General features: G+C 41.4%; 1 protein-coding gene across 3 annotated transcripts in view; it reads right to left on the bottom strand.

Annotated features, from left to right (window-relative positions):
* sbf2 (SET binding factor 2) overlaps window positions 1-27,010 on the bottom strand; it is a 349,247-nt gene that overhangs the window by 48,999 nt on the left and 273,238 nt on the right. For all 3 annotated transcript variants that reach the window (XM_033038959.1, XM_033038960.1, XM_033038961.1), the window contains 5 exons: window positions 22,792-22,987; window positions 20,617-20,744; window positions 20,307-20,482; window positions 18,230-18,378; window positions 15,042-15,240 (listed from right to left, as the gene is read on the bottom strand). In XM_033038959.1, the coding sequence (XP_032894850.1) occupies window positions 15,042-15,240; window positions 18,230-18,378; window positions 20,307-20,482; window positions 20,617-20,744; window positions 22,792-22,987 (848 nt within the window). The remainder of the gene's footprint in view (window positions 1-15,041; window positions 15,241-18,229; window positions 18,379-20,306; window positions 20,483-20,616; window positions 20,745-22,791; window positions 22,988-27,010) is intronic.

Genomic DNA, 27,010 nt, shown 5'->3' with positions numbered 1-27,010 from the left:
TTGTTCCTTTGTTTAATGAGGGCAATTGGGATAATCTCACGTTATGGGCCAGTGGTTGGGAAGTTATTGGAGAGGTTTCTAAGGCATAACAAATACACACATTTGAAAAAGCATGGGCTTCATGGAGACAGCCAGAATGGCCTTGCATGGGACAGGTTATGTATTAAGACCTGGTTTGAATTATTTGAAGGTGGTGACAATGATAATTGATGAGGGCAAGGAAGTCCATCAACGTCTGCATTTTCTTCAAAGATTGAAGAGATTTAGTATGTGAAATAATACTTCCTTGAGCTTCCACAGGTGTATGGAAGAGAACATATTGACTGGTTGCATCATGGCCCCGTTTGGCAACTTGAATGCTCAGGAACAAAAGAGATCAGAAAATGTGGTGAGCACTGCCCAGTCCATCATGGGTACTGATCTCCCCACCATCGAAGGGATTTATAGGAGCCAGCATCAAGGACCCACACCACCCTAATCATGCTCTCATTTCACTCCTACCTTTGACCACCTGGTTGAAGAATAACTTCTTCCAAACAACTATCAGGCTCTTGAACACTGCATAACTCTGAAGAAGGGTCCCGACCCGAAAAGTCACTTACAGTGCCCTCCATAATGTTTGGGACAAATACCCATCATTTATTCATTTGTCTCTGTACGCCACAATTTGAGATTTGTAATAGACAAAATCGCATGTGGTTAAAGTGCACAATGTTAGATTTTAATAAAGGCCATTTTAATACATTTTGGTTTCACCATGTAGAAATTACAGCAGTTATATTATATATTATCTGAGTGTATTAAGTCACCGACCTGTTATGCTGCTGCAACTAAGGATTTCATTGTTACATTGTCTGTATATGTGAAAATTAAACAGTATTGACTCTCAACATCTAAATTCGACAGTATTAGCCATGAGGAGAGGTTGGACAAACTTGGTTTGTTTTCTCTGGCGCAGAATCCAAGGGGAAACCTGATGGAAGTTTAGAAAATTATAAAGATAGGAAAGATAATTAAATAGACACAGAATGCTGGAGTAACTCAGCATCGCTGAGAGAGAAGGAATGGGTGACGTTTTGGGTCGAGACCCTTCTTCAGACTTCAGTATCACCCATTCCTTCTCTCCAGAGATGCTGCCTGTCCCGTAAGTTACTCCAGCATTTTGTGTCTATCTTCGATTTAAATGGAGGGCAATGATCCTTAACACTCCTCTGGAATTTGATTTTTGTCCACATTTGGATCATGATTGAAGCTGAGCAGTCTTAGTGAAACAAACTGATGTGACATGGATCATGGGTAGGCAGATGCGTTTAATTAAATTTTGCATTATCATCAGCACAGACATAAAACATAGAAAAGTACAGCACAGAAACATGCCCGTTCGCCCTGAATGTCTGTACAAACAGGATGCCAAGCTATCTATCTATCTGTCTGTCTGTCTGTCTGTCTGTCTGTCTGTCTGTCTGTCTGTCTATCTATCTATCTATCTATCTATCTATCTATCTATCTTATAAAAGTCTGTGCCTGTCGCCTGCCGTCCGTCCGGCTGCCTTTCTGCCTTTTGATTCGTTTCCATCGTGTGATGTCACAATGCCCAATGCTCGCAGATGTCCAATCACAATGCCCAATGCTCGCAGATGTCCAATCGGAATGGATCCATTTACATGTATGGCTTCCGGCTGCATTTCTTCCTTTGATTCCCTGCAACTCCGAAACCAGACGCAGAATCGCCGACACCTTTTCCATTTCGGTAGAGATTTCACTTTTCTTTCTAAGTATCCGCTCCTCATTACATTTCGTCGTGTTTAAGTACACGTTTTTAATCAAATCCCCCCCCCCCCCCCAATATTTCAAAAATAAACTGGCTTCTCACCCATAGAAGCAGCACCAGCCCCAGCCCCTGATGAACGTTCCATCGTGTGATGTCACAATGCCCGATGATCACAGATGTCCAATCGGAATGGATCCATTTACATATGCCTTTGCAGGAGCCCCAGCCAATGGTGAACGTTCCATTGTGTGATGTCACAATGCCCAATGTTCACATATCTCTCCCTCCCCACTCTTCCACTTCTCTCCCCCTTCTCTCCCCCTCCCTCTCCTCACCCCTCTCCCTCTCCCATCCCTCTCTCCCCCATCCCCCTTCCCTCTCTCCCCCACCCCCTTCCCTCTCTACCCCACCCCCTTCCCCCTATCCCTCTTCCATCACTCCCCCTACCCCTCTCCTCCTCCCTCCCCACTCTTCCACTTCTCTCCCCCTTCCCCTCCACTCTCCCTCCCCACTCTTTCCCCTCTCCCCCTCCCTCACTCCTCCCCATCTTCCCCATCCCCCCTCCTCCACATCTCTCTCCCCATCTCTCACCCCCTACCCCGCTCTCCTTTCCCTCCCAAATCTATCCCATTTCCTCCTCCTCCTCTCCCCTCCCTCCCCTCTTCTCACCCCCCCCCCCCCCCCCGCAAACGCCGTTGGGGAAACAGACCCAACGGGTCTGCACTTGGTCTAGTATACTTATAAAACTCTCATCTTGTGAACAACGTTCCATCGTGTGATGTCACAATGCCCAATGTTCACATATGTCCAATCGGAATGGATTCATTTACATATGCCTTTGCAGGAGCCCCAGCACCTGGTGAACGTTCCATCGTGTGATGTCACAATGCCCAATGTTCAAATACATTGTTGCCATAGAGGGAGTACAGAGAAGGTTCACCAGACTAATTCCTGGGATGTCAGGACTTTCATATGAAGAAAGACTGGATAGACTCGGCTTGTACATGCTAGAATTTAGAAGATTGAGGGCGGATCTTATAGAAACGTACAAAATTCTTAAGGGGTTGGACAGGCTAGATGCAGGAAGAATGTTCCGGATGTTGGGGAAGACCAGAACAAGGGGTCACAGTTTAAGGATAAGGGGTAAATCTTTTAGGACCGAGATGAGAAAAACATTTTTCACACAGAGAGTGGTGAATCTCTGGAATTCTCTGCCACAGAAGGTAGTTGAGGCCAGTTCATTGGCTATATTTAAGAGGGAGTTAGATGTGGCCCTTGTGGCTAAAGGGATCAGGGGGTATGGAGAGAAGGCAGGTACAGGATACGGAGTTGGATGATCAGCCATGATCATATTGAATGGTGGTGCAGGCTCGAAGGGCCGAATGGCCTACTCCTGCACTTAATTTCTATGTTTCTATGTTTCCCTCTCCTCACCCCTCTCCCTCTCCCACCCATCCCTCTCTCCCCCACCCCCCTTCCCTCTCTACCACCACCCCCTTCCCCCTACCCCTCTGTCCCTCTTCCACCACTCCCCGTCCCTCTTCCACCACTCCCGCTACCCTTCTACCCATCCCTCCCTCCCCACTCTTCCACTTCTCTCCCCCTTCTCTCCCCCTCCCTCTCCTCACCCCTCTCCCTCTCCCATCCCTCTCTCCCCCATCCCCCTTCCCTCTCTACCCCACCCCCTTCCCTCTCTCCCCCCGCCCCCTTCCCCCTATCCCTCTGTCCCTCTTCCATCACTCCCCCTACCCCTCTCCTCCTCCCTCCCCACTCTTCCACTTCTCTCCCCCTTCCCCTCCACTCACCCTCCCCACTCTTTCCCCTCTCTCCCCCCACCTCTCTCCCCCTCCCTCCCTCCTCCCCTCCTTCCCCATCCCCCCTCCCGCACATCTCTCTCCCCATCTCTCACCCCCTACCCCGCTCTCCTTTCCCTCCCAAATCTATCTAAAGGGGACGAATCTTATAGAATTTTTCGAGGATGTAACTAGTAGCGTGGATAGGGGAGAACCAGTGGATGTGGTGTATCTGGACTTCCAGAAGGCTTTCGACAAGGTCCCACATAAGAGATTAGTATACAAACTTAAAGCACACGGCATTGGGGGTTCAGTATTGATGTGAATAGAGAACTGGCTGGCAAACAGGAAGCAAAGAGTAGAAGTAAACGGGTCCTTTTCACAATGGCAGGCAGTGACTAGTGGGGTACCGCAAGGCTCAGTGCTGGGACCCCAGCTATTTACAATATATATTAATGATCTGGATGAGGGAATTGAAGGCAATATCTCCAAGTTTGCAGATGACACTAAGCTGGGGGGCAGTGTTAGCTGTGAGGAGGATGCTAGGAGACTGCAAGGTGACTTGGATAGGCTGGGTGAGTGGGCAAATGTTTGGCAGATGCAGTATAATGTGGATAAATGTGAGGTTATCCATTTTGGTGGCAAAAACAGGAAAGCAGACTATTATCTAAATGGTGGCCGACTAGGAAAAGGGGGGATGCAGCGAGACCTGGGTGTCATGGTACACCAGTCATTGAAAGTAGGCATGCAGGTGCAGCAGGCAGTGAAGAAAGCGAATGGTATGTTAGCTTTCATAGCAAAAGGATTTGAGTATAGGAGCAGGGAGGTTCTACTGCAGTTGTACAGGGTCTTGGTGAGACCACACCTGGAGTATTGCATACAGTTTTGGTCTCCAAATCTGAGGAAGGACATTATTGCCATAGAGGGAGTGCAGAGAAGGTTCACCAGACTGATTCCTGGGATGTCAGGACTGTCTTATGAAGAAAGACTGGATAGACTTGGTTTATACTCTCTAGAATTTAGGAGATTGAGAGGGGATCTTATAGAAACTTATAAAATTCTTAAGGGGTTGGACAGGCTAGATGCAGGAAGATTGCTCCCGATGTTGGGGAAGTCCAGGACAAGGGGTCACAGCTTAAGGATAAGGGGGAAATCCTTTAAAACCGAGATGAGAAGTACTTTTTTCACACAGAGAGTGGTGAATCTCTGGAACTCTCTGCCACAGAGGGTAGTCGAGGCCAGTTCATTGGCTATATTTAAGAGGGAGTTAGATGTGGCCCTTGTGGCTAAGGGGATCAGAGGGTATGGAGAGAAGGCAGGTACGGGATACTGAGTTGGATGATCAGCCATGATCATATTGAATGGCAGTGCAGGCTCGAAGGGCCGAATGGCCTACTCCTGCACCTAATTTCTATGTTTCTATCCCGTTTCCTCCTCCTCCTCTCCCCTCCCTCCCCTCTTCTCACCGCCCCCCCCTCCCCCCCCGCAAACGGGTCTGCACTTGGTCTAGTATACTTATAAAACTCTCATCTTGTCCTCTTCCGGTTTGCATTGTTTTTAAATTTGCGCAAAAACAGTACCCGATAGCGCTACGATTTTTCGCCACCTTACTCACCATTCTCCCGTGCTGCAAGTGCAACAAGTTTTGTTCCGATCGATGGAATAAGTTATGAAGGTTTAAAAATTGTAAAAACCGACCCTTCCGGCACCCGCTGTCAATCACCGAAGGCGAGGAGAATAAAGCTGAAGGAGCGGAGTGTGTTGTGCGAGTGCGGGGAGAGAGCAGCGTGCAGGAAGAGAGCAGCGTGGGGAGAGATCAGCGTGCGGGCTGCTTCTGCGGCGACCAGTATGACGAGCCGGGAGCCGCTGAGTGGAACTGCGAACTGCTGAGTGGAACCGGGAGCCATAGGGTGAAGCCGGAGCCGGACCGGGAGCCGTTGAGTGAGGCCGAAGGCTGAAGGTGCGGGGTGAGCAGAGTGCGAGCTGTGTCTGCGGTGACCAACCCTCCCCACACCCCCCTTCCCCTCCCCCACACAAATCCCTCACCCACACATCCCTTTCCCCACACATTTCTCCCCCACACACCCTTCTCCCCACCACCATCTCCCCCCTCCCCACCCCCTCAACCCTCTCCCACATACCGTCTCCCCCGCACATCCCTCTCCCCCGCACATCCCCCTCCCCCACACCCCCCCCTCTAAACTTTGTGCCAATCGTCAGTGTAAACCAGGAACTGCTGTTCCTTTAAACACATTCCATGAGTTTGTTGTTGATGGTGAATTGACTTTTGTAACTGGATATAGCTGGATTGGATTCAAGTAAGCTTACAGAGTTTAAATACCTCAATATCAAATCTCAAATGTACTCCGTACAGTGATTGACATCATTGCTATGCCTGAAACCAGTGTCTGAAAGGCTGCCAATCAAATGGAGGATTTCAATAAGGTTACTCATAGAAATTCCAAGCACATTTGATGATGATTTTCAGCTTCAAAACCAGCATGCTACATGAAAGAATTATTAGGCTGGTGCCTTTATATAGAATAGAGTTTCAGACAATATTAATACAAATGTTGATCAGCTAGCTTTCCTGCTGTTTTATTAGTTGATAAGAAAAGCATGTCTCAATAAATCATACTGCAATGAAAAGTATCTGTATTATCCTTTGGCTCTGATACACAAGAGGTAAATGGCGATCGAAGAGAGGCAGTGCTCCTGGTGAGCTTCCCAAGTCTACAAGGGCTTTAAATTGACATTCAGAGTTTTAAAAAAATTGAAGGAATAGAAGGAAGTTGTCATCTTCTTGTAAAATCATGCAACCACAGGGAAGCTCGGTATTCTTTAATCTTTGTCTTTATTGCAATAAAGGTAAACTTTACGATTTTAGTTCTCCTTCAGATCCCGAGGTTAAAGAAAACGTGTTTCCACTCTAGTTCTGTGACTTCCGATGGAACCAACAGTCTCTGCTGCTGGTATAATCTCTTTCCGTGAGCTCGGGGAAGTATATTTTGGGAGTCAGGCATGCATCCAATGGGGCTTCCTCATTAGAGCTGTTAAATGTAATTATCGTTCCGATAATAGGAATGTTACTCTCGCAATGGATGCTAACATTAGTTCACTTATTCTGCTAAAGGAATTGGAGGCTTTTAGAGAGAAAGCACTGATTGTGCATTTTATACTATTTTGAACCATTTCAATCACATCATTAAGTCTCTAACTAGAAACTCAAATTAACTAACCTGGTAAATACCACCTCTGCATTCTGTAGCTAATCCGGAATGTCTCCGAAGTGCGCAGGATGGCAAAGCTCACTATTGCTAGCTACACCATTAAGCATTTTGCTTGGACTAAAATTTTCATCTTCAAGCATTCTTTCCCTCAAATGGCCAAAGCCTGTGCTGGTGGCCTGTGGGCAAAGTCTGCCCTCATTAGCAGGCAGTTACTAAAATATATTTTTACCCAATTTACAGGGTCTTCATGCAAAACTTTATTATTTGGTGGACATTGTTATGCAGCTAAGGGCAACTTGTTCTGAAGGACCTCTGTTCTGAAGGACATTATTGCCATAGAGGGAGTGCAGAGAAGGTTCACCAGACTGATTCCTGGGATGTCAGGACTGTCTTATGAAGAAAGACTGGATAGACTTGGTTTATACTCTCTAGAATTTAGGAGATTGAGGGGGGATCTTATAGAAACTTACAAAATTTTTAAGGGGCTGGACAGGCTAGATGCAGGAAGATTGCTCCCGATGTTGGGGAAGTCCAGGACAAGGGGTCACAGCTTAAGGATAAGGGGGAAATCCTTTAAAACCGAGATGAGAAGAACTTTTTTCACACAGAGAGTGGTGAATCTCTGGAACTCTCTGCCACAGAGGGTAGTCGAGGCCAGTTCATTGGCTATATTTAAGAGGGAGTTAGATGTGGCCCTTGTGGCTAAGGGGATCAGAGGGTATGGAGAGAAGGCAGGTACGGGATACCGAGTTGGATGATCAGCCATGATCATATTGAATGGCGGTGCAGGCTCGAAGGGCCGAATGGCCTACTCCTGCACCTAATTTCTATGTTTCTATGTAAAGCCTATTCTGTCGTCTGAAACTGTGGATGTTGATCTAGAGCAGGGATCGGCAACCTACGGTCCCCGGGCCTAATGCGGGCCGTAACCCGAAATCATCTGGCCCGCAGGCGCAGCCATAGCGTTGTCCTGTCTAAGTGTCAAGCGCTTTCATAAAGTCGATGAAGTTGATGTACAGGGACGTGTTCCATTCAATAGACTGCTCAATGATGATGCGTAATGTTGCTATGTGGTCTGTGCATGAGCGATTCTTCCTGAATCCTGCTTGCTGGTCCCGTAGCCTCTTGTCTACAGCTTCCTGAAGACGGTTGAGGATGACCCGGTTGAGAATTTTACTGGGTACAGAAAGTAGGATGATCCCTCGGTAGTTGTCACATTTTCTTAGGTCATCTTTTTTCAGCAGTTTCACGATGTATCCCTCTGCCAATTCTGTGGGTGTCTTTTCCTCTTCCCAAATTCTCCCAAAGAAGCCATAGAGCATGTCTGTTGATGAGTCTATATCTACTTTCAGGGCTTCAGGTGGCATATTGTCAGGGCCAGCAGCCTTGCCAGTTTTCTGTTGCTTGATTGCAGCCTTTATTTCTGATTTTGTTGGTCTGTCACACTTAATTTGTAGTGGTATCCTGTTACACCATTAAGCATTTTGCTCGGACTAAGATTGTTAAGCGTGAAGCCTATTCTGTTGTCTGAAACAGTTGATATTTATGTAGAGGAGGGGTCGGCAACCTACGGCCCCCGGACCGAATGCGGGCCGTAACCCGAAATCATCCGGACAGCAGGCGTATTTTCTTCCCCGTAATTATCCAGCCCATAGACTTCCGTCACCTCCGGTACCTCCCGGGTCTGAGGCCGCGGCGCCCAGGCGCAGTGACGCAAGGAGGCCTGCGCTAGCCGAGCAGTGGCGAGCGCTGGCTGTACCACATCCAGCGCAAAGCCGCCGGCACAGCCGCGCACCTTCTGTGTCTGGGCTTTACTGTCGGGATCGGGGTCGTCAATAGGCATGGGACGAGTGAGTGTGAGTATTTGAGCCACCGGCTTCAGGACAGAGCCAAGGCGATGATCCGTAGGTGCGCCATGTTCATTAGCGCCCGTAACAGGGGGCCAGTGCTTCAGGTGGCGTCCTCGAAGGGGCGGGATCTATGTGAACACGTGATTTGATGCCTGCCGGGGCGGGATCCATGTGCACACGTGATAGATGTGGCCCGCCATCTGCTCACAGACATGCGTCCTGGCACCTATACAGAACAAGGTTGCTGACCCCTGATCTAGAGCTCAGCTTCAAATAATGGGCATGCACAACAAACAGAAATTGCAAACTTGATTCTGGAGCACAGACAAGATTAATTGAATAGTTTCTAATTTATTAAGTGAAAAAATAATCTGCAAAACTGTCAGTGTCAAAGGTATAGTTGCACCAGAAATTCAAATTTGTACTCAAGAGAATTTTTTTAGCCAGTATGCAATAACAAATTATGGCTGTGTAATTCCTCAGTTAGTTTCAGGGAATGCAGCTGGTCAGGTAGAAAGAGAGATAGTGAGAAAAGCACTTTTGTGTTAGAGATCATAATTCGGTTACACTTAGCAGTTATGTAAATAGGGTAAAAAAAGGAGTAAAATTAATGAGGTAGGGCAATTTCCCCAGGCTGACTGAACTAAAACAAGTCATGTTATGGCAAATCAATGCCAGAGCAATATTAGTTATTCGAGATTCAAGAGAATCTGGAGAAACACAGTGGAGAGAAATGGAAGTCTGCCAAATCAGGAGCCCCTTGGTTGAGATGGTTCATTGAGGATTTGATAAGGAACAAAAGGGAAGCTTACATCAGATACCAAGAACTTAATGCTGCAGAAAGCTTAGAAGGAATTAAACTATTTGGTATATATATTCGTTTCTTATTGCTTGTGAATGTACTTCTATGACCATTTCCATAATCTATGACCATTTACGCTCCGTGAAAATTAAGGTTGGTTTGAATTAGTGTTTTCTTCATCAATTCTTTCAATTTAGTTTGCGGTCGACATCTTGTAAACTCGAGTTGAATCCAGTCAGTTGGTTGAAAATCATCTTTGCCAAGTCTTGCAACACGAGAGCAATCAAATAGTTCAGTACTATCATTTAAGTGTGTCATAAAATAAAAAGAAAGATGGGTACGTACAGTTTTTCTCAAGTTACATTAAAATCACAGCATAAAATTAACCAACCTAAAAAGTTGTGATTGTTGATACATTGTAGGTATTAACCATAAAGAGGGTTGGGGAAATCTCAGCTTATTTTCTAGAGTACATAAAATTAAGCTTTGAAATGAATTAATTGAAACGCGGTATAAAATGGAACATTACAAAGGATGAAGCACATTCATTAGGAAACTTTATTTTTATCTTCTTATTTAAATGTTCAGTCTTTCTGAGCTAACTAAATCATATCTAACTAAAGGTACAGCTATTTCATTTGATTCCATGTGACACTCTCTGCAAACATAGAAAATATGTGCAGGAGTAGGCCATTCGGCCCTTCGAGCCTGCACCGCCATTCAATATATTGGCTGATCATCCAACTCAGTATCCTGTACCTGCCTTGTCTCCATACCCCCTGATCCCTTTAGCCACAAGGGCCACATCTAGCTCCCTCTTAAATACAGCCAATGAACTGGCCTCAACTACCTTCTGTGGTAGAGAATTCCAGAGATTCACCACTCTCTGTGTGAAAAATGTTTTTCTCATCTAGGTCCTAAAAGACTTCCCCCTTATCCTTAAACTGTGACCCCTTGTTCTGGACTTCCCCAACATCAGGAACAATCTTCCTGCATCTAGCCTGTCCAAACATGCTGTAAGTATCAAATAATCATGCTAAAAATATTAAAATTTAGGTTGTTTCACCAGTTTGTTGTTTGAGAGAAAAATGTGCCAACATTCTTACTTCAAATGCGAGGGGATTTTTCTCACAACTAATGCAAAAATCAAAAACACGCTATTTAGTCATTTATTTCATCGACAATGGTGCACTTTGACCAAATTGGTTGCTTATGTTTGCATAAATCATAGCAGCAATTATTTCTAGAGTACTGAACTGACTATGGGATATGCCAAGATCAGAAAGGAACCACATAAATAAATTTATTTCATAATCACTCAGCTTTAATAGTTGTTTGGTTACCTCACTTTTATTTCTAGCCCGATTACTAATTTGATTCCAAAGGGCTACAACTGTTCATATCCTTTTTTTCCTCTCCAAACCTCACAGTCAATGTTCAAACGCTGATTTGGCAGACTTCCTCTTCTCTCCACTGTCAAACGCTTTCTCAAAGTCGATGAAGTTGATGTACAGGGACGTGTTCCATTCAATAGACTGCTCAATTATGTTGCGTAATGTTGCTATGTGGTCTGTGCCTGAGCGATCAATCCTTCCTGAATCCTGCTTTCTGGTCCCGTAGCCTCTTGTCTACAGCTTCCTGAAGACGGTTGAGGATGACCCGGTTGAGAATTTTACTGGGTACAGAAAGTAGGGTGATCCCTCAGTAGTTGTCACATTTTCTTAGGTCATCTTTTTTCAGCAGTTTCACGATGTATCCCTCTGCCAATTCTGTGGGTGTCTTTTCCTCTTCCTAAATAAGCCATAGAGCATGTCTGTTGATGAGTCTATATCTACTTTCAGGGCTTCAGGTGGAATATTGTCAGGGCCTGCAGCCTTGCCAGTTTTCTGTTGCTTGATTGCAGCCTTTATTTCTGATTTTGTTGGTCTGTCACACTTAATTTGTAGTGGTATCCTGGCTTTGGGAATGTGTCTCTACAGCCGGTGGTGGCCAGTTTAGGACTTTTTTGTGAGTTCACTTTCCCCTTTAACTTGATTGCTCACCATTCTGATATACAACTGGCAGATGACGAAAACCTAAACACAGCTAACTACATGTGTTCTTCACTACCTCCCAATAAAGTAAGTGGTTGACAAGGTATACCTTATTTATTATTTAAATGCTCCCATTCATAGCACCTAATTAACCATTAGATAATTTATGGCCACTAAATGACTGCTGTAAATCCCTGATGTGTATTAGTGACAAAAGAATCAAAGAGTAGTTGATGGTATGTAAACAGGGAAATAGGGGGAGAAAGGACTAACAAGATTATCTTGTTCAAGAAGGAACTGCAGGTGCTGGAAGATCGAAGGTACACAAAAATGCTGGAGAAACTCAGCGGGTGCAGCAGCATCTATAGAGCGAAGGAAATAGGCGACGTTTCGGGCCGAAACCCTTCTTCAGACTGAAGATTACCTTGTTGAGATCAGGCACAGACCTACAGGCTGAGAGGCATTTTCTTGTGTTGAATTAACTCAGCTCTTCTGGATTTCTAGAGATTGTGGTGAAAAAGTACCAAAATCTATTTCACCTGTCAAGCATTTTCTCTGCATTCTCCTTAATAATTATCACTCATTATATCTGGCAGATATAAACAAAACACTTTCCACTTCTGGATCATGTACTTCTGCACTAAACGGTTTCAGAATCCAATCCCAATTATTTTTAGTAAAGTTTTGGCTTTTCCTATCCAGTCCAACTTCATGAATCCAGTCAGAAAAAATCCCTCAGATTTTCTAACTGAATTCTTATCTATTTTTAAGCGAGCCCGTTGCCTCTGCCCCAAAGGTTTACAAAGTCAAGCCATGGTTAGATTTGACCAGCTCAGGTTCCAACCTCTACGATAACTGAGAAAGCCAAGGTAAAGCTCTTTCATGGTCTTCAATATTGTTGAAATGAAAGCAAAAATATTAAAGGCCACAGAGTGAGCCACAGATTCTGACGCACCGATCGCAATCAGTGAGGATAGGTGACAACACATCCTCCTCAATAATTCTCATCACCGGTGCCCCGCAAGCATGTATTCTCAGTTCCTACCATACTCCCTATACACTCACGACTGTACGATCATATACCATCTACGAATTTGCAAATTACATCACTATAATGGGTCGAATCATGAACAATAACGCGATGGAGTACAGGAAGGAGATAGAGAGCTTAGTAACATGGTGTCAGGGCAGTAATCTCTCCCTCAATTACTTCAGGAGGCAGGGTGTACATGCCCCATTTAGCATCAATGGTGCAGAAGTAGAAATGATTGTGAGTTTCAAATTTCTTGGCATTAATATTACCAATGATCTGTTGTGAACTAATCACATCGATGTGAAACAAGACCACACACCAATACCTCTATTCCCCGAGGAGACAAAGGAAATTAGGCGTTTCCACTGACTCATGCAAACTTCTACAGAGGCTCCATAGAAAGCATACTGTCGAGTTGTATCACAGCTTGGTTTGGGAACAGCTCTGCCCAGACCACAAGAAATGATAAAAAGTTGTAGACGTAGCCCAGTCCATCACACAAGCCAGACCTCCCATCAGTGACTCCATCTACGCTTTACGCTGCCTTGGAAAAGCACCCAACACAATCAAAGAAATGTTCCAAAATGGTCATTCCTATTTCTCCCTGCTCCCATCAGACAATAAGTACAGAGGTTTGAAAAGGCACACCACCAGACTCAGGAACAGCTTCATCCCCTCTGTTATCAAGCTTCTGAACAGTTCTTCCAAAAGCTTGGGTACTGTCCGATTCACCTGGGAACATTGGTCTTTGTCTAACTCTACTGAACGTTTTTCCTTCCATTATTTATTATGTAAAAGAATATGTGTGTTACGATTGTGTTTATAGTTTGTTTGGTTGTTTGTCTTTTGCACAAAAGTCCGCGAGCATTGCCACTTTCATTTCACTGCACATCTCGTATGTGTATGTGACAAATAAACTTGACTTGACTTGACTTGGAACAAATGCACTACATTGCTGAGAACCATATTCTGCACTCTGTGTCTTCCCTTTTGCTCTATTATACTTGAGATTAACGATTGTATTTATGTAGGGTATGTCTGATCTGTTTGGATAGCATGCAAAACAGAGCTTTTCACTGTATTTCAGTACGTGACAATAATAAATCTAAACCTAAAGAAGCATAAAACATTGATAGGCACAGACAATGCAAGGTGCATGGAATAAAAGAGAGCAAAATCATGAATGTCATTTGGATGAGGGAAAAAGAAAAAAAAGAGCTTACAAAATAAAAAGATAGAGAAAAATAACTATTAAGGCAACAGTGACAGTGAGACGGATTGCTATGTAACTGTATTCAATCTAATACAGCTAAAGCAGGAATATGAAGTTGAGGTACGCAACAAACTTTACCAAAATGAACTGCTGAATAATCTCCTATTTCCATGAAAATCATTCAGAGAAAAAAAATAGAAAGAGTTAAAGAGAAAGGGGACTAGTGAAAAAAGATGGAATACAAAAAAAGCCTGCAGATGTTGGTATCTGAAAATAAAGCATGTTGGGAGAACACAGCAGATCAAGCAGCATGACTGGAGGCGACATTTCAGGTTTATATCCTGTATCAGGACTGAGAGGCCTGACTTGGCAACTCAAATGCCCAGGAACGAAGAAGATTGCAAAAAGTAGTGAACACTGCCCAGTCCATCATGGATACTGACATCCCCACCATCAAAGGGATCTACAGGAGTTTGTGCTTCAAAAAGGCAGCCAGCAACAACAGAAACTCATACCACTCTGGCAACACACTCATTTCACTCCTGACAATAGGGAGGAAAATGAAACGTCCAGATTCAGGATCAGTTTCTTCCCTGCAACCGTCAGGTTTAATGAATTTTAAGGGTCAATACAGTATATTCATTAGAAATAAGGAATGAAAAAATATTCAAAAATTCTATAGTAATGGCAATTACCTTAAAACTAACATCCAAGCTTGCTGGAGGTGGCATTTCAATTGTGCTGGATAACATTTACTAACGGGTTCAGCACTTCTAGTATCACTTTGCCTTTTACCAGTCATGATTAGGGCACATAAATTAATAGCACAAGAAAACTTTCACAGAAAAACCAAGAGCAATGCACGAGATGTGTTGAGCGTTATCAAAATGAGAAGATATGCGAGAGAGTGAAAGAGAGGGGGAGACCACATAGGAGCATCCGTGAGAACAGCTGATTAGCTTGCGGAAACAGCCGCGTACGATGGCAGTACTACACCGCTATCGTAACGTAGATTTTTACATAACTTGGAAATTCGGCAGTGGACTTAAAGAAATGTTTACATAAGTGTGAGTTTAATTAAATTGTATATTGCACATGGTGGTGTGTGTCTGTACTCTGCAAATGATTCCTTTCGTATCAATTATTAATTGATCTAACCTTAGATCATAAAGTAGCTTTCATAAATTGCACATGTGCATATTTTAAAGTCAAATAAATGTTGTTTTCCACTGAAACACCGTTGTCAGTTCACTAGAATGCTTATATAACATGACTAACCTACTTACTTCTAACTGGAAAGACCTTAATATACCAACCTTCTGCATAGTAAATACATCCTATTGGCAGCAGTTATTCTGAAGTGCTCTGTCTTTGAACGAGATGACCCTGCACCAATAGTTCCAAGACCCAGTCGTTGGTAATCCCGAAAACATGCTCGCTCAACTAATTGTTCCATGGTTGACTTTTCTGAAGCCTTCAAAGTGCTACTTGTGGGAAGCTCACCATCATCTGATGCTGTAAGGTGAGATAATACAAGGGACATTAACAACTAAATCCTTGATCACAATATATTTAGGACAGACGTCTCAATATTTTATTTAAGCCGCCTTATAGACCATGATGCATTAAACCTAGTTCTTAAACATCTGCAGGTATCCTTCTCATTTCAAATTTGGTTGCATACAATTAGAATAAAAATTTGAATAAAAATTAATACTTAAAGTAATACTGCCTACCCCATTTTCAAGCTTTCTTCTCTCTCCCCCTACAATTAGTCTGAAAAAGGGTCTCGACCCAAAACGTCACCTGTCCATGTTCTCCAGGGATGCTGCCTGACCTGCTGAGTTACTCCAGCACTTTGTGTCCTATTGTAAATTAACCAGCATCCGCAGTTCTTTGTTTTTAAGTTTTACTAGACCAAGTGCAGACCCGTTGGGTCTGTTTCCACAACGGCGTTTGCAGGGGGGGGGGGGGGGGGAGTGAGGAGGAGGAGGAAACGGGAGAGATTTGGGAGGGAAAGGAGAGCGCGGTAGGGGATGAGAGAGGGGGATGAGGAGAGAGGTGTGGGGGAGGGGGAGGGGTGAGGAGAGGGAATCATAGAAACATAGAAATTAGGTGCAGGAGTAGGCCATTCGGCCATTCGAGCCTGCACCGCCATTCAATATGATCATGGCTGATCATCCAACTCAGTATCCTGTACCTGCCTTCTCTCCATACCCCCTGATCCCTTTAGCCACAAGGGCCACATCTAACTCTCTCTTAAATATAGCCAATGAACTGGCCTCAACTACCTTCTGTGGCAGAGAATTCCAGAGATTCACCACTCTCTGTGTGAAAAATGTTTTTCTCATCTCGGTCCTAAAAGATTTCCCCCTTATCCTTAAACTGTGACCCCTTGTTCTGGACTTCCCCAACATCGGGAACAATCTTCCTGCATCTAATCTAGCCTGTCCAACCCCTTAAGAATTTTGTAAGTTTCTATAAGATCCCCCCTCAATCTTCTAAATTCTAGCGAGTACAAGCCGAGTCTATCCAGTCTTTCTTCATATGAAAGTCCTGACATCCCAGGAATCAGTCTGGTTAACCTTCTCTGTACCCCCTCTATGGCAAGAATGTCTTTGGCAAGGGAGATGGAGAGGGGGGATGGAAAGGGTGTGGAGGGAGGGGGAGAGGGGTGGGGGGAGAGAGGGGAAATAGTGGGGAGGGAGATTGGAAGGGGGAGGAGTAGGGACAGTCCATCTGTTCCCCATTCTCTTTCACCCCCAATCCTCTTTCTCTATTCCCACACACGTGATGACGCGCTTCGACACAGGCTGCGGGGCTGGGGGGGGGAGGGGCTGGGGCTGGGGCTGCTGCAAAGGCATATGTAAAAGGCTCCATTCCAATTGGACATCTGTGAGCATTGGGCATTGTGACATCACACGATGGAACGTTCACCAGGGGCTGGGGCTGCTGCAAAGGCATATGTAAATGGATCCATTCCGATTGGACATCTGTGAGCATTGGGCATTGTGACATCACACGATGGAACGTTGCATTGTGACATCACACGATTGAACGTTCACCAACATGTTATGGCTGAGAGCTGTTTTATTTTGAAATTTTTGGGGGGGGGGGGGGGAAGAAGGATTTTATTTAAAAAAAGTGTACATAAACACGACGAAATTTAATCAGGAGTGGATACTTAGAATGGAAAGTGAAATCTCTACCGAAATGGAAAAAATCTCGGCGATTCTGCGTCTGGTGTTGGCGTAGCAACAAATCAAAGGCTGGCAGCCATGTCAGGCGGGCAGCTGGCGGGCGGGCGGCAGGCAGCGGCAGCCACAGACTTTTATATAATAAAAATAGATTTCAATTTGATCAGTCATAAGGTTAACATAACTACTAAATCAGGTTAAATTTGATGAAATTAAGGTTCTCAAACATATGAAATGCTCTACTTTGGGAGGTGATCAACAGCATATCTGTATTGAAGCTACTAGATCAGGATGTTGGTTTTGGCTTGCAGAACAATGAAGGCTTCCAAAGCACAGTTAAATGCTATCTTATAATACTTGTGGTTAAATATTTAACTAACTTTGTTGATTTGTTCTCTGGCATTGTACAATATGCTCTTTTCAACCCGGAAAGCAAAAATGTTCCAAAGGATAGTAGTTTTGAAGGATTAAAACTAGTTTGTTATCGCATTATTCTCAGAGATTCATTCTGTTCTGAATTTGACTCTACCAGGCTGGATTGTCACTCATCAGTAAATGATTGATATCAACCACGTGTTACATTAAAACTTGCCAACAGACTTCATAAATGTTGTGTTGCAGTTTACTACGTTAGCAACATATCTTGGTGCAAAACTCATTACAGATCCATGACATTGTACAGGAAAGGAAACTATGCATTTTCTTAATCAAGAATTGTTAATCTGTTGAAGTGTCTGAATCAGGAAGTGCATTGAAATTCAATACAAAATCATAAATAAAGCATAAGAGTGAATAAAAGATGGGGTTGAGATAGATAAGAGAGAAGAAAGAAATTTAAAAATCCCACCAATTAAATATTGAGGGATGAAACAATACATTATTAAAAGTTAATTATCAGTGCCTAAGAAGTTGTATGGCAGTGATACATTATTTGCATGAAGCCAAACTAGGCCAAAATATCAACCTCCTACTCTGATTTGATGCAAAGTAATTATGTTCTTAACTGTACATACTTTTCTTGCAAAAGCACTGCAGCAATGAAAATGGAGATAATGATAAAAGATCAGACTTGTCGATTATTAACATCCACCTTGAAATTGGAGTATTACAGGTCCCATCCCAGCAATCTGGACACGTGGCCTAGGATTGCAATGGAAATGTCTCAAAACCGGGTTCTATTATATTGCTATTAAGTTGTCCACATCCTGGTTTCTTCCAGTAACATAAATAGCACAAGTGTTTCTGCACTTGGGTGCAAAATCAAAAATTATTCCTCATTATATTTTTCTAATTAAAGCTCATTTTACCTGAAACTTCATCTTCTTCATTCCAGCCTGATCGATTGCCTCTTTCATCTATTGTCAAAACAACTGGTTTCTTTTTCACTGTAGACTGACGGCCTATGGTCATTTTTCCAGCTTTCTTCGCACTTCTTACAATGTTTTTGGAAAGAGTGCTAGAAATAAATAAATGAATTCTGAGAGTGTCACTAAATCTATACATAACTAAAACTCTCATCTTGTCTATTGTAAAAAACAAAATTTCCCCCCCAGTTTTGGAGCAATGTGATTTTATCATTGAAGTTTGGGAGACATTGAAATTTTTCAGAGTAGGAAATGGTTCATTTTAGGAAACTTTAATGTAATGTTACCTGATTTTGGATCATGTAAACTGCAATAAAAACCACAATGCAGACTTTCTACATCAATGTGGATAAGGCAATTGATGATTAAGATCAAGCATTTTTTTACCCGAGCACCACATACCTCAAACAACTTATTAAAAAAAATAAACATACAAAAGATGTATGGTAGAGCTGCCTTAGCACAGCGCTAGAGACCCGGGTTCAATCCTGACCTAGGATGCTGCCTGTGTGGAGTTTGTATGTTCTCCCTGTGACCGCATAGGTTTCTTCCCATATCATTAAGATGTATGGGTTTGTAGGGTAATTGCCTACTGTAAAATTGCTCCTGATGTGTAGGGAGATAGTGGGATAATATAGAACTAGTGTGAACGGTGGTCGACGGTAGGAGATGAACTCGGTGCTGTATCTCTAAACTAAATTAAACGCCACTAAATGCATGCAACAGCAGTGTGCCACTTTTATCCCTTTAAGATGGATGCCCAAGTTACAAGGCTTTCTCTGATATTTTACACCCTTGCACAATATGTCAGGGGTTTGGGAATATGAAAGCACAGCAGTTGTATTATTGGATTTAAATTGAGCTAAGCTTCAAATAAGGAGTAAAAACTCATCTGGGATTCACTAATTTCCTTTAGGAATGAACATAGATTGTCCTTGCCCTGTTCTGCTAATAGTGATGCCAGACCACTTAACTCAACTCCCTGAGAAAAGTGCTTAACTCAACTCCCTGAGAAAAGGCCTAACAAGCCACTGAGTTCAAGAGTGCACACAGGAGGAAGAAAATTGGTTTTAGATTATCCATTTATTTCCTTTTTCATATCCTTCATAGTATTTCTAATTTACAAAGTCAAATGGCCATAATTCATAAAACTAGAATGACTGCAAAATACAAAATATGCAAATTTTAGTCAGTTATCAAAATTGTCAACGTTCTGGATTGGATGCGAAAAACGTCAAGGAATCACATGCTCCATTAAAAAATAAACCCTCTTACTCTTTTCAGATTAAAGTAGATTTAATAGTTTACACCACTTTAACAAAATCTCAGATCTGAATGAAAGAACGACTTTGCTATTGCTAGTTAATTAATGCACTTGCTGCAAACATTAACAGTTTCGCTAGCTACTCCTTATCTGTTTTTGATTATCTCCCTTTTTTCTGTTTATTCCGTTTTCCAGGTTTCCGCAAACTTGCTTATCTTCTCTTCATTTAAAAGCTAATGCAAGGAAACACTGACATTTTTCCTTGCATTAAAACTGTTAATTCATTCAAAACTGATGACTTTCACCCAAAATGTTGCAGATTGAACTGCATCCTGAAACTTGACAATGCATTTGCATGTTACAATAGCTTATCATAATTAATTTTGAAGAAATATTAAAAATTTCCCAGTCATTTAGCCCCTTTCATTAAAATGCTTTTTTGTAAAGGATACACAGCTTAAAGAACTTTGGCAAGACTTAATTGAAAGATACTATCAACTATATTGCACAGAAATAAATTTAGAGCTTACAATTACAGTAATTTCCTATTTTGATTTGTGCAAATTATTCCAACCAAACTGTAACATAACATAGCCCCTTGCAAGGATTGGATGAACAAAGTGACAATGTCATTACTATTACTTTTATTTTAACCAATCTTAATCATAACAACTATCGGTATTAAAGCTATTTTATGAACAGCAAATCTTTAAAGTTGTTATAACCAAGAGGTCTCATCCACTTTCTTACACTTACCGGAACGAAGTATTTTTTTCCTTCTGCTTTGGCAAAATTATCTGTGGTGCATTCTGACCTGCGGCAAAGGCAAAAGTGGTGAAGATAGACTGTGGGTACCGAAACCTCACCAAGTGCTTCTTGAAGATCTCAACCATCTCAGAGTTCACTTCTTCATCAAATGCCACTTTAATTATCTGTAACAGCAAATAGAAAAAGTTAGTTAGTTGCACTGGCACTAGACCATCCAAATAAGTAAGACACAAATTGGACTACTTTCCAAAAATATAATGTTAAATTGTCTGAAACAAAATCTATGAATAAAGTATACCTGAAAGGTTGATGAACGGATCTGTAGTCCCTCTTGCGTATTTTGTTGGAGCTGGATTTGTATACTGATCTTTTTCTCCTTAGTCATTGATGCAATGGGAAAACTCCGAACTATAGTTTGTTCACCAACTATACAAAAGACATAAACAAAGTCCCTATTAACATCAGCACAGAACACATATTTTCATTATCCCTAAAACAAATTAAAGATAAGCATCAGAACTAATAATACTCTTTCTTATTTCTTTACATTAATTTTAAGAGGCTTTACCCCAGATGCTACAAATACAATAACCAACCTATGTTTTGGTAGCCAATATCACGCAGGATCACAATGAAATTTAGCGCTCTTTGTGAAAGGCTTTCTAACACTGGTCAACATTTTTATTTCTGAGAACAAGAAATTTCAAGAATTAACACCTTTAAAATTTATGCTTGATTTGACGTTATATTTATACATTCACTATTCGCGAACATCACTATTAGCAGAGGAAATTAGTCCATATTAATCAAAGATTTGCAATAGGTACAACACAAGAACAGGAACTTCAGCCCACAATGTCCATGCTGAAGTTCCTGATGCCGTTAAACGAATCTCCTCTGCCTGCAAGTGATTCATATCCTTCCATTTCCATGCATCCATTTAAAAGCCTCTAAAATGCCACTATCAACCCTACCTCCACTATCACCCCAGGCAGTGTGTACCAGGCACCTACCATTCTATGCATACCTCATTTAAACTTTAGACCTTTCACCTTAAAGCCATGATCTCTGGATCTTGACATTTCCACCATGGGAAAGCGATTCTAACCATCTACCTTTTCTATGCTTCTCAATTTAATTCACTTTCATCAGGTCTCCCCTAAATCTCCAAATGTTGCAGACAAGCATTCCAAGTTTGCCCAAATTCTTCTTATGATTAGTATAATCCCATTAGAGTGATTGCGCCTTTCTTATTTTTGAGCTCTACTCATATTGCCACTGAACAAACCCTTCAGTAGTCCTCTGAGTCCTGTGACATTCCCCCTGATTAGTAAAGCAATTCCTTCAACTCTTTTATTCTAACATCTCTAATTTCAGATTGAATGACTTCTCTAATTTCAGATAGTCCCTACTTTCTCAGCTCTCCCTCAGCCCACTGGCTCCTCCTCTTCCTTTCTTTTTCCCGCCCCCGCCCCCCCCCCCCAACCCTCACATCAGTCTGAAGAAGGGTTTCGACCCGAAACGTTGCCCATTTCCTTTGCTCCACAGATGCTGCCTCACCAGCCTAAGTTTCTCCAGCATTTTTGTCTACCTTCAACTCTTTTACATCCCTGTCCATTACATCTGTAACATCAAAACACTGAATGTTGAGCTGCCTGTCCTTTCCCTCTTGCAAACAAATGGCCACAATATCAGGCCACAATATATCTTAGTTCCAAGCACTGATCCAGGCTCCGTGTTCATCCACTTTACCAACGATACTCCTTGCGTTGAAATAAACACACATTCAGTCTATCAGTTTCACACTATTCCTTAACCTTTCATTGCCTGTCTTTCCTTTGTAACTTATTGGTCATAACATCTCCCTTACCATCAGTCCTTCCATTTGCTCTCCATCTGCTCTGGTTTCAACCAGAAGCCAGCAAGTATGGATCTTTGCGAATTTAAATTTTGTATGCGATTCAAAAACTTTAATTAGTCATTTTACAATGTAGCATTAGTGTCAACCATGATTTTTAACCGAATAAGTTCAAATTTTTGTGTGACACAAATATGATGGAATTGATGTAAAAGTGGGGGGGGGGGGGATGCAATAAAACAACTTTACATATAACCGGAGCTTTTTTTTGTGACAGTATGGAGTACCAGCACCTCCAAAATGTAAACAATTAGATTGATGTTCAGCACCCAATAGCTTTGTTAAACTGTTGTGTGTGTACTGGCACATTTTTGTCTGCAAAAAGTGCACTGCATAATACAGTCGATTAAATTGAATGCACATCGTCAAAGCATTGTTCTGTTTCTCAAATTTTAACGTTTAATATCAATGCATGTCAGACACTAGAATTGAAAATTTGCTAACTGTTTTGTTTATCCTTGTTGATTAAAAACATGACATCATAAATACCTAATTTCTTAATAAATGATACGATCAGCTCTTAATGCTATAAATGTAAAGTCTTTAAAACCGTACCCAAGGGATCATGTGGTGTGCCTTTGAAAATAATTCTGTATGTGGTTAGAAATAATGCCCCCTCTGCAGGCAGGATGTGTGGTCCACCCAGTGGTCCTCCTGATGCTTCCTCTCGACCATCTGAGTCCAGAACAACACGCAGCCCCTCACCAACAAACTCTTCGCCAGGTAATAAAGCTGGCCGCAAAATCTTGGGCTGTAAAAATCGTGGGAAAACTAAATTGCAACATATATAAATAAGCTACTTCAAAGAGACCTTATCCCTTCTGTTGATTAATACAAAGATAATAGAAATATTTGATCCTGGATAGCAATGTAGCTTGTTTTGTTTCATGCATTTGGTTGCAATTAAGTGTTTTCTGCAGCTCAAATGAATTTATTTTTATACTCAAGGCACAAATTTGAAGATAAAATAATAACAAATGTAACCAAAAAAATTGCACTCCAAGACAAACCAACAATAAAGATATGCTCTTCTTAACGAATGTTGGAAATATTCATCCTTTTATCTAGGAAGTTTAAAACAAATTGTAGATACCTACTTAGCAGTCCTTGGCTGTGGGTCTTCAGTGCCAGGTCGATTCGTCAATTCTGCCACAGAGTACTGCACACAGGAGCTGAGAATCCCATAGTCTTCTACAGAACCTGGTCTGGCTACCCAGCTTTACTCATTTTAAGGTCTGGGAAATAGCTGGTGACCAATTCCAAGCTTCATATATCCTTTTTTATGGCCTATTCAGATACAAATCGGTAACCCAAACCATTTAAAGTTTATCTGCATTTTATTTAAATTTAAGTTGTTCTTCACGATTACATGAATCATTAATTAAGTACAAGGCATTTAATTAGTTTTTATCAATTATTTTAAAGATTTGTTTGATCAAAAGAGAACCAATTTATATCATTATTTATTCCTTGTTATTGTTCAAGGGATCTACTTTTTAAACTTAATTTGTTTTGATTTAATGCTCAAATTTTCACAACTGACCTACTTTTAGCTTTATTTGTAATCCTGGGTTTAGCTTCATATTATTTTAATCACTCTCGGATAGTCTTGCATATTTCTTATGGCATTTCTTCATCCGCCAGGTTTTTTCACAAAGTGATTCACGTTTACATTCCAGTGTTTTCTCATATTCATCATCAAGAGAATTTTTTTCTCCAGTCTACCCAGGAAACATTATTTTCATCAACATTCTTGGTCTATATATTAAAATGATATATTTATTAACTGCGCAACAAGAATGAACGTGCAGATCCACAACACACCTATTTAGTGCATATCCAAATGGGACACGAAATTAGGATCATGCTTAGCCGAGTCTGGACTAAATTATATCTGTCCGGATTTATTTATGAAGCATTTCACCTTTTAAGTCAAAACCTATTTTTTCTATGAGGTTTAATTCTTCCATGAAATAGCAAAATTAGGTCACGTTTCTAACATTCAAACTTGTACAGCTATTATAGAGCAATGTTTAATGTCAATAGGCTTATATACTTTGCAATATGGTATTTGGTTGAAGATATTATTAGTTTACACATCACTCTCCATCATCATGTGAATTTTTTGTTATAACATACATTACAACCTCCTATAAATGCGTAAGTAAATCCTGGTGATCATCCATGATATTTGCATCATTATGTTGCAAGTTTGAAAACAGACTTCCATCCAAGATATAAATAGAATTCTTAAGTGGATGAAAATCTCTCTGGTCTGTAGCTGACAATCGTTGTGGTCTTCCACTACTTAAGCTTCTCAACATTAATAATTGCACGTCCCCACACTGGATCCTATAATGTTCATACATACGATTTTCAATTACTTCTGATAGTAACACCAAATTTGTTAACCAAGTGGCTGGATGAAGATGGTCTACAATGTTGTTTGAAATTCATTTGACTGTCATCATTTGGATCCATTCAATGACTCGTGTTTTCTGCACAAGTTGTCAATGATTCATGCAGTGCCCTCCATAATGTTTGGGACAAACACCTATCATTTATTTATTTGCCTCTTTACTCCACAATTTGAGATTTGTAATAGAAAAAAAAAATCACATGTGGTTAAAGTGCACATTGTCAGATTTTAATAAAGACAATTTTTATACATTTTGGTTTCACCATGTAGAAATTACAGCTGTGTTTATACATAGTCCTCACATTTCAGGGAACCATAATGTTTTGGACACATGACTTCACAGGTGTTTGTAATTGCTCAGGTGTGTTTAAATGCCTCCTTAATGCAGGCATAAGAGAGCTCTCAGCACCTAGTCTTTCCTCCAGTCTTTCTATCACCTTTGGAAACTTTTATTGCTGTTTATCAACATGAGGATAAAAGTTGTGCCAATGCAAGTCAAAGAAGCCAATATGAGACTGAGAAACAAGAATAAAACTGTTAGAAACAGTCAGCCAAACCTTTGGCTTACCAAAATCAACTGTTTGGAACATCATTAAAAAGAAAGAGAGCACTGGTGAGCTTACTAATCACAAAGGGACTGGCAAGCCAATGAAGACCTTCACAGCTGATGACATAAGAACTCCCTCTATAATAAAAAATCCCCAAACACCTTTCCGACAGATCAGAAACACTCTTCAGGAGTCAGGTGTGGATTTGTCAATGACCACTGTCCGCAGAAGACTTCATGAACAGAAATACAGAGGATACATTGCAAGATGCAAACCACTGGTTAGCCGCAAAAATAGGATGGCCAGGTTACAGTTTGCCAAGAAGTACTTAAAAGAGCAACCACAGTTCTGGAAAAAGGTCTTGAGGACAGATGAGACGAAGATTATAAGACCATGATCCCAAACAGACTTCTAAAGTAACAAAGAAGTTTTTCAAAGCTAAAAAATGGTAAATTCTTGATTGGTCAAGTCAATCACCCAATCTGAACCCAATTGAGAATGTCTTTTATATGCTGAAGAGAAAACAGAAGGGAACGAGCCGCCAAAACAACCATAAGCTAAAGATGGCTGCAATACGGGCCTGGCAGAGCATCACCAGAGAAGACACCCAGCAACTTGTGATGTCCATAAATCACAGTCATTGCATGCAAAGAATATGTAATAAAATACTAAACATGACTACTTCATTTACATGACATTGCTGTGCCCAAAACATTATGGTGCCCTGAAATGGGGGGGGGGGGGGGGTATAAACAGTATAAACACTGCTGTAATTTCTACATGGTGAAACCAAAATGTGTAAAAATGGCCTTTATTAAAATCTGACAATAAGCACTTTAACCACATGTGATTATTTTCTATTACAAATCTCAAATTGTGGAGTACAGAGGCAAATAAATAAATGATGGGTGTTTGTCCCAAACATTATGGAGGGCACTGTAACACTCATTTAACATGTCAACAATTTTTTTTGTTTTACATATGTGTGCACTCAATTTCACTGACTGAGATGTACTTTTTGCCTCACTTTATTGAGATGTCATCCATAATTACTTTGGTATTTTCATGCAACTGGGGCAAAAGTTTCTTGAAAATATTATTATCTGGAACATGACTATTTTTTCAACATTCTGTTGATCATAATAGTTATAGTTCCATTTACAATAAGTTTACAAATCATAGAAATCCAGTCTTTCTGTACAGGACCAGGTTCTGAAGAAATTCTACATGGTTTCCCCTCAGCTTCCTATTAAATCTTTCACTTCTCACCTTAAACTTATGTCCTGCGGTTCTTGATTCCCCTGTTCTGGATAAATGATTCTGTGAATTTACCCTATCTATTGTGCTCAAAGGAATATAGTTCTACCCTGCCCAACCTATAACTCAGGCCCTCCGGTTCTGGCAACTTCCTCGTCATTGTTGGGATTGCTGTGACAGATGGCATTTAGTTTAGTTTATTGTCAGGTGTACTGAGGTACAGTGAAAAGCATTGACAGAAAGGACTGAATGGCCTCCCATATCATAAGAAAATATTAAATAAATATGAAAAACCTTGTCAAATAAACTGACTTTCTGCACCATTTTACAACCATACTACTTTTTAGAAAAGGAGTTCAATAAATTCAGTAGCATTTCTTGAATGGAAATGTTTTTTTGTGGTTCATAATCAGTACATATTCTGCACTCTTTTCATGAGTGGCAATTAATAATAGCTATATTAAAGAAGCAGGCCAGAAAAAGCTGTTTTTTGCATTACAAAAAAAACAAAACATGGCATAAATTTAATGCCTTAAAATTGTTAGCATCC

Source organism: Amblyraja radiata, chromosome 20 (assembly GCF_010909765.2).
Source record: "Amblyraja radiata isolate CabotCenter1 chromosome 20, sAmbRad1.1.pri, whole genome shotgun sequence".
NCBI classification, from domain to species: Eukaryota; Metazoa; Chordata; class Chondrichthyes; order Rajiformes; family Rajidae; genus Amblyraja; species Amblyraja radiata.
Note: the sequence above shows the minus strand (reverse complement) of the source record. Positions and strands in the feature narration are given on the sequence as shown.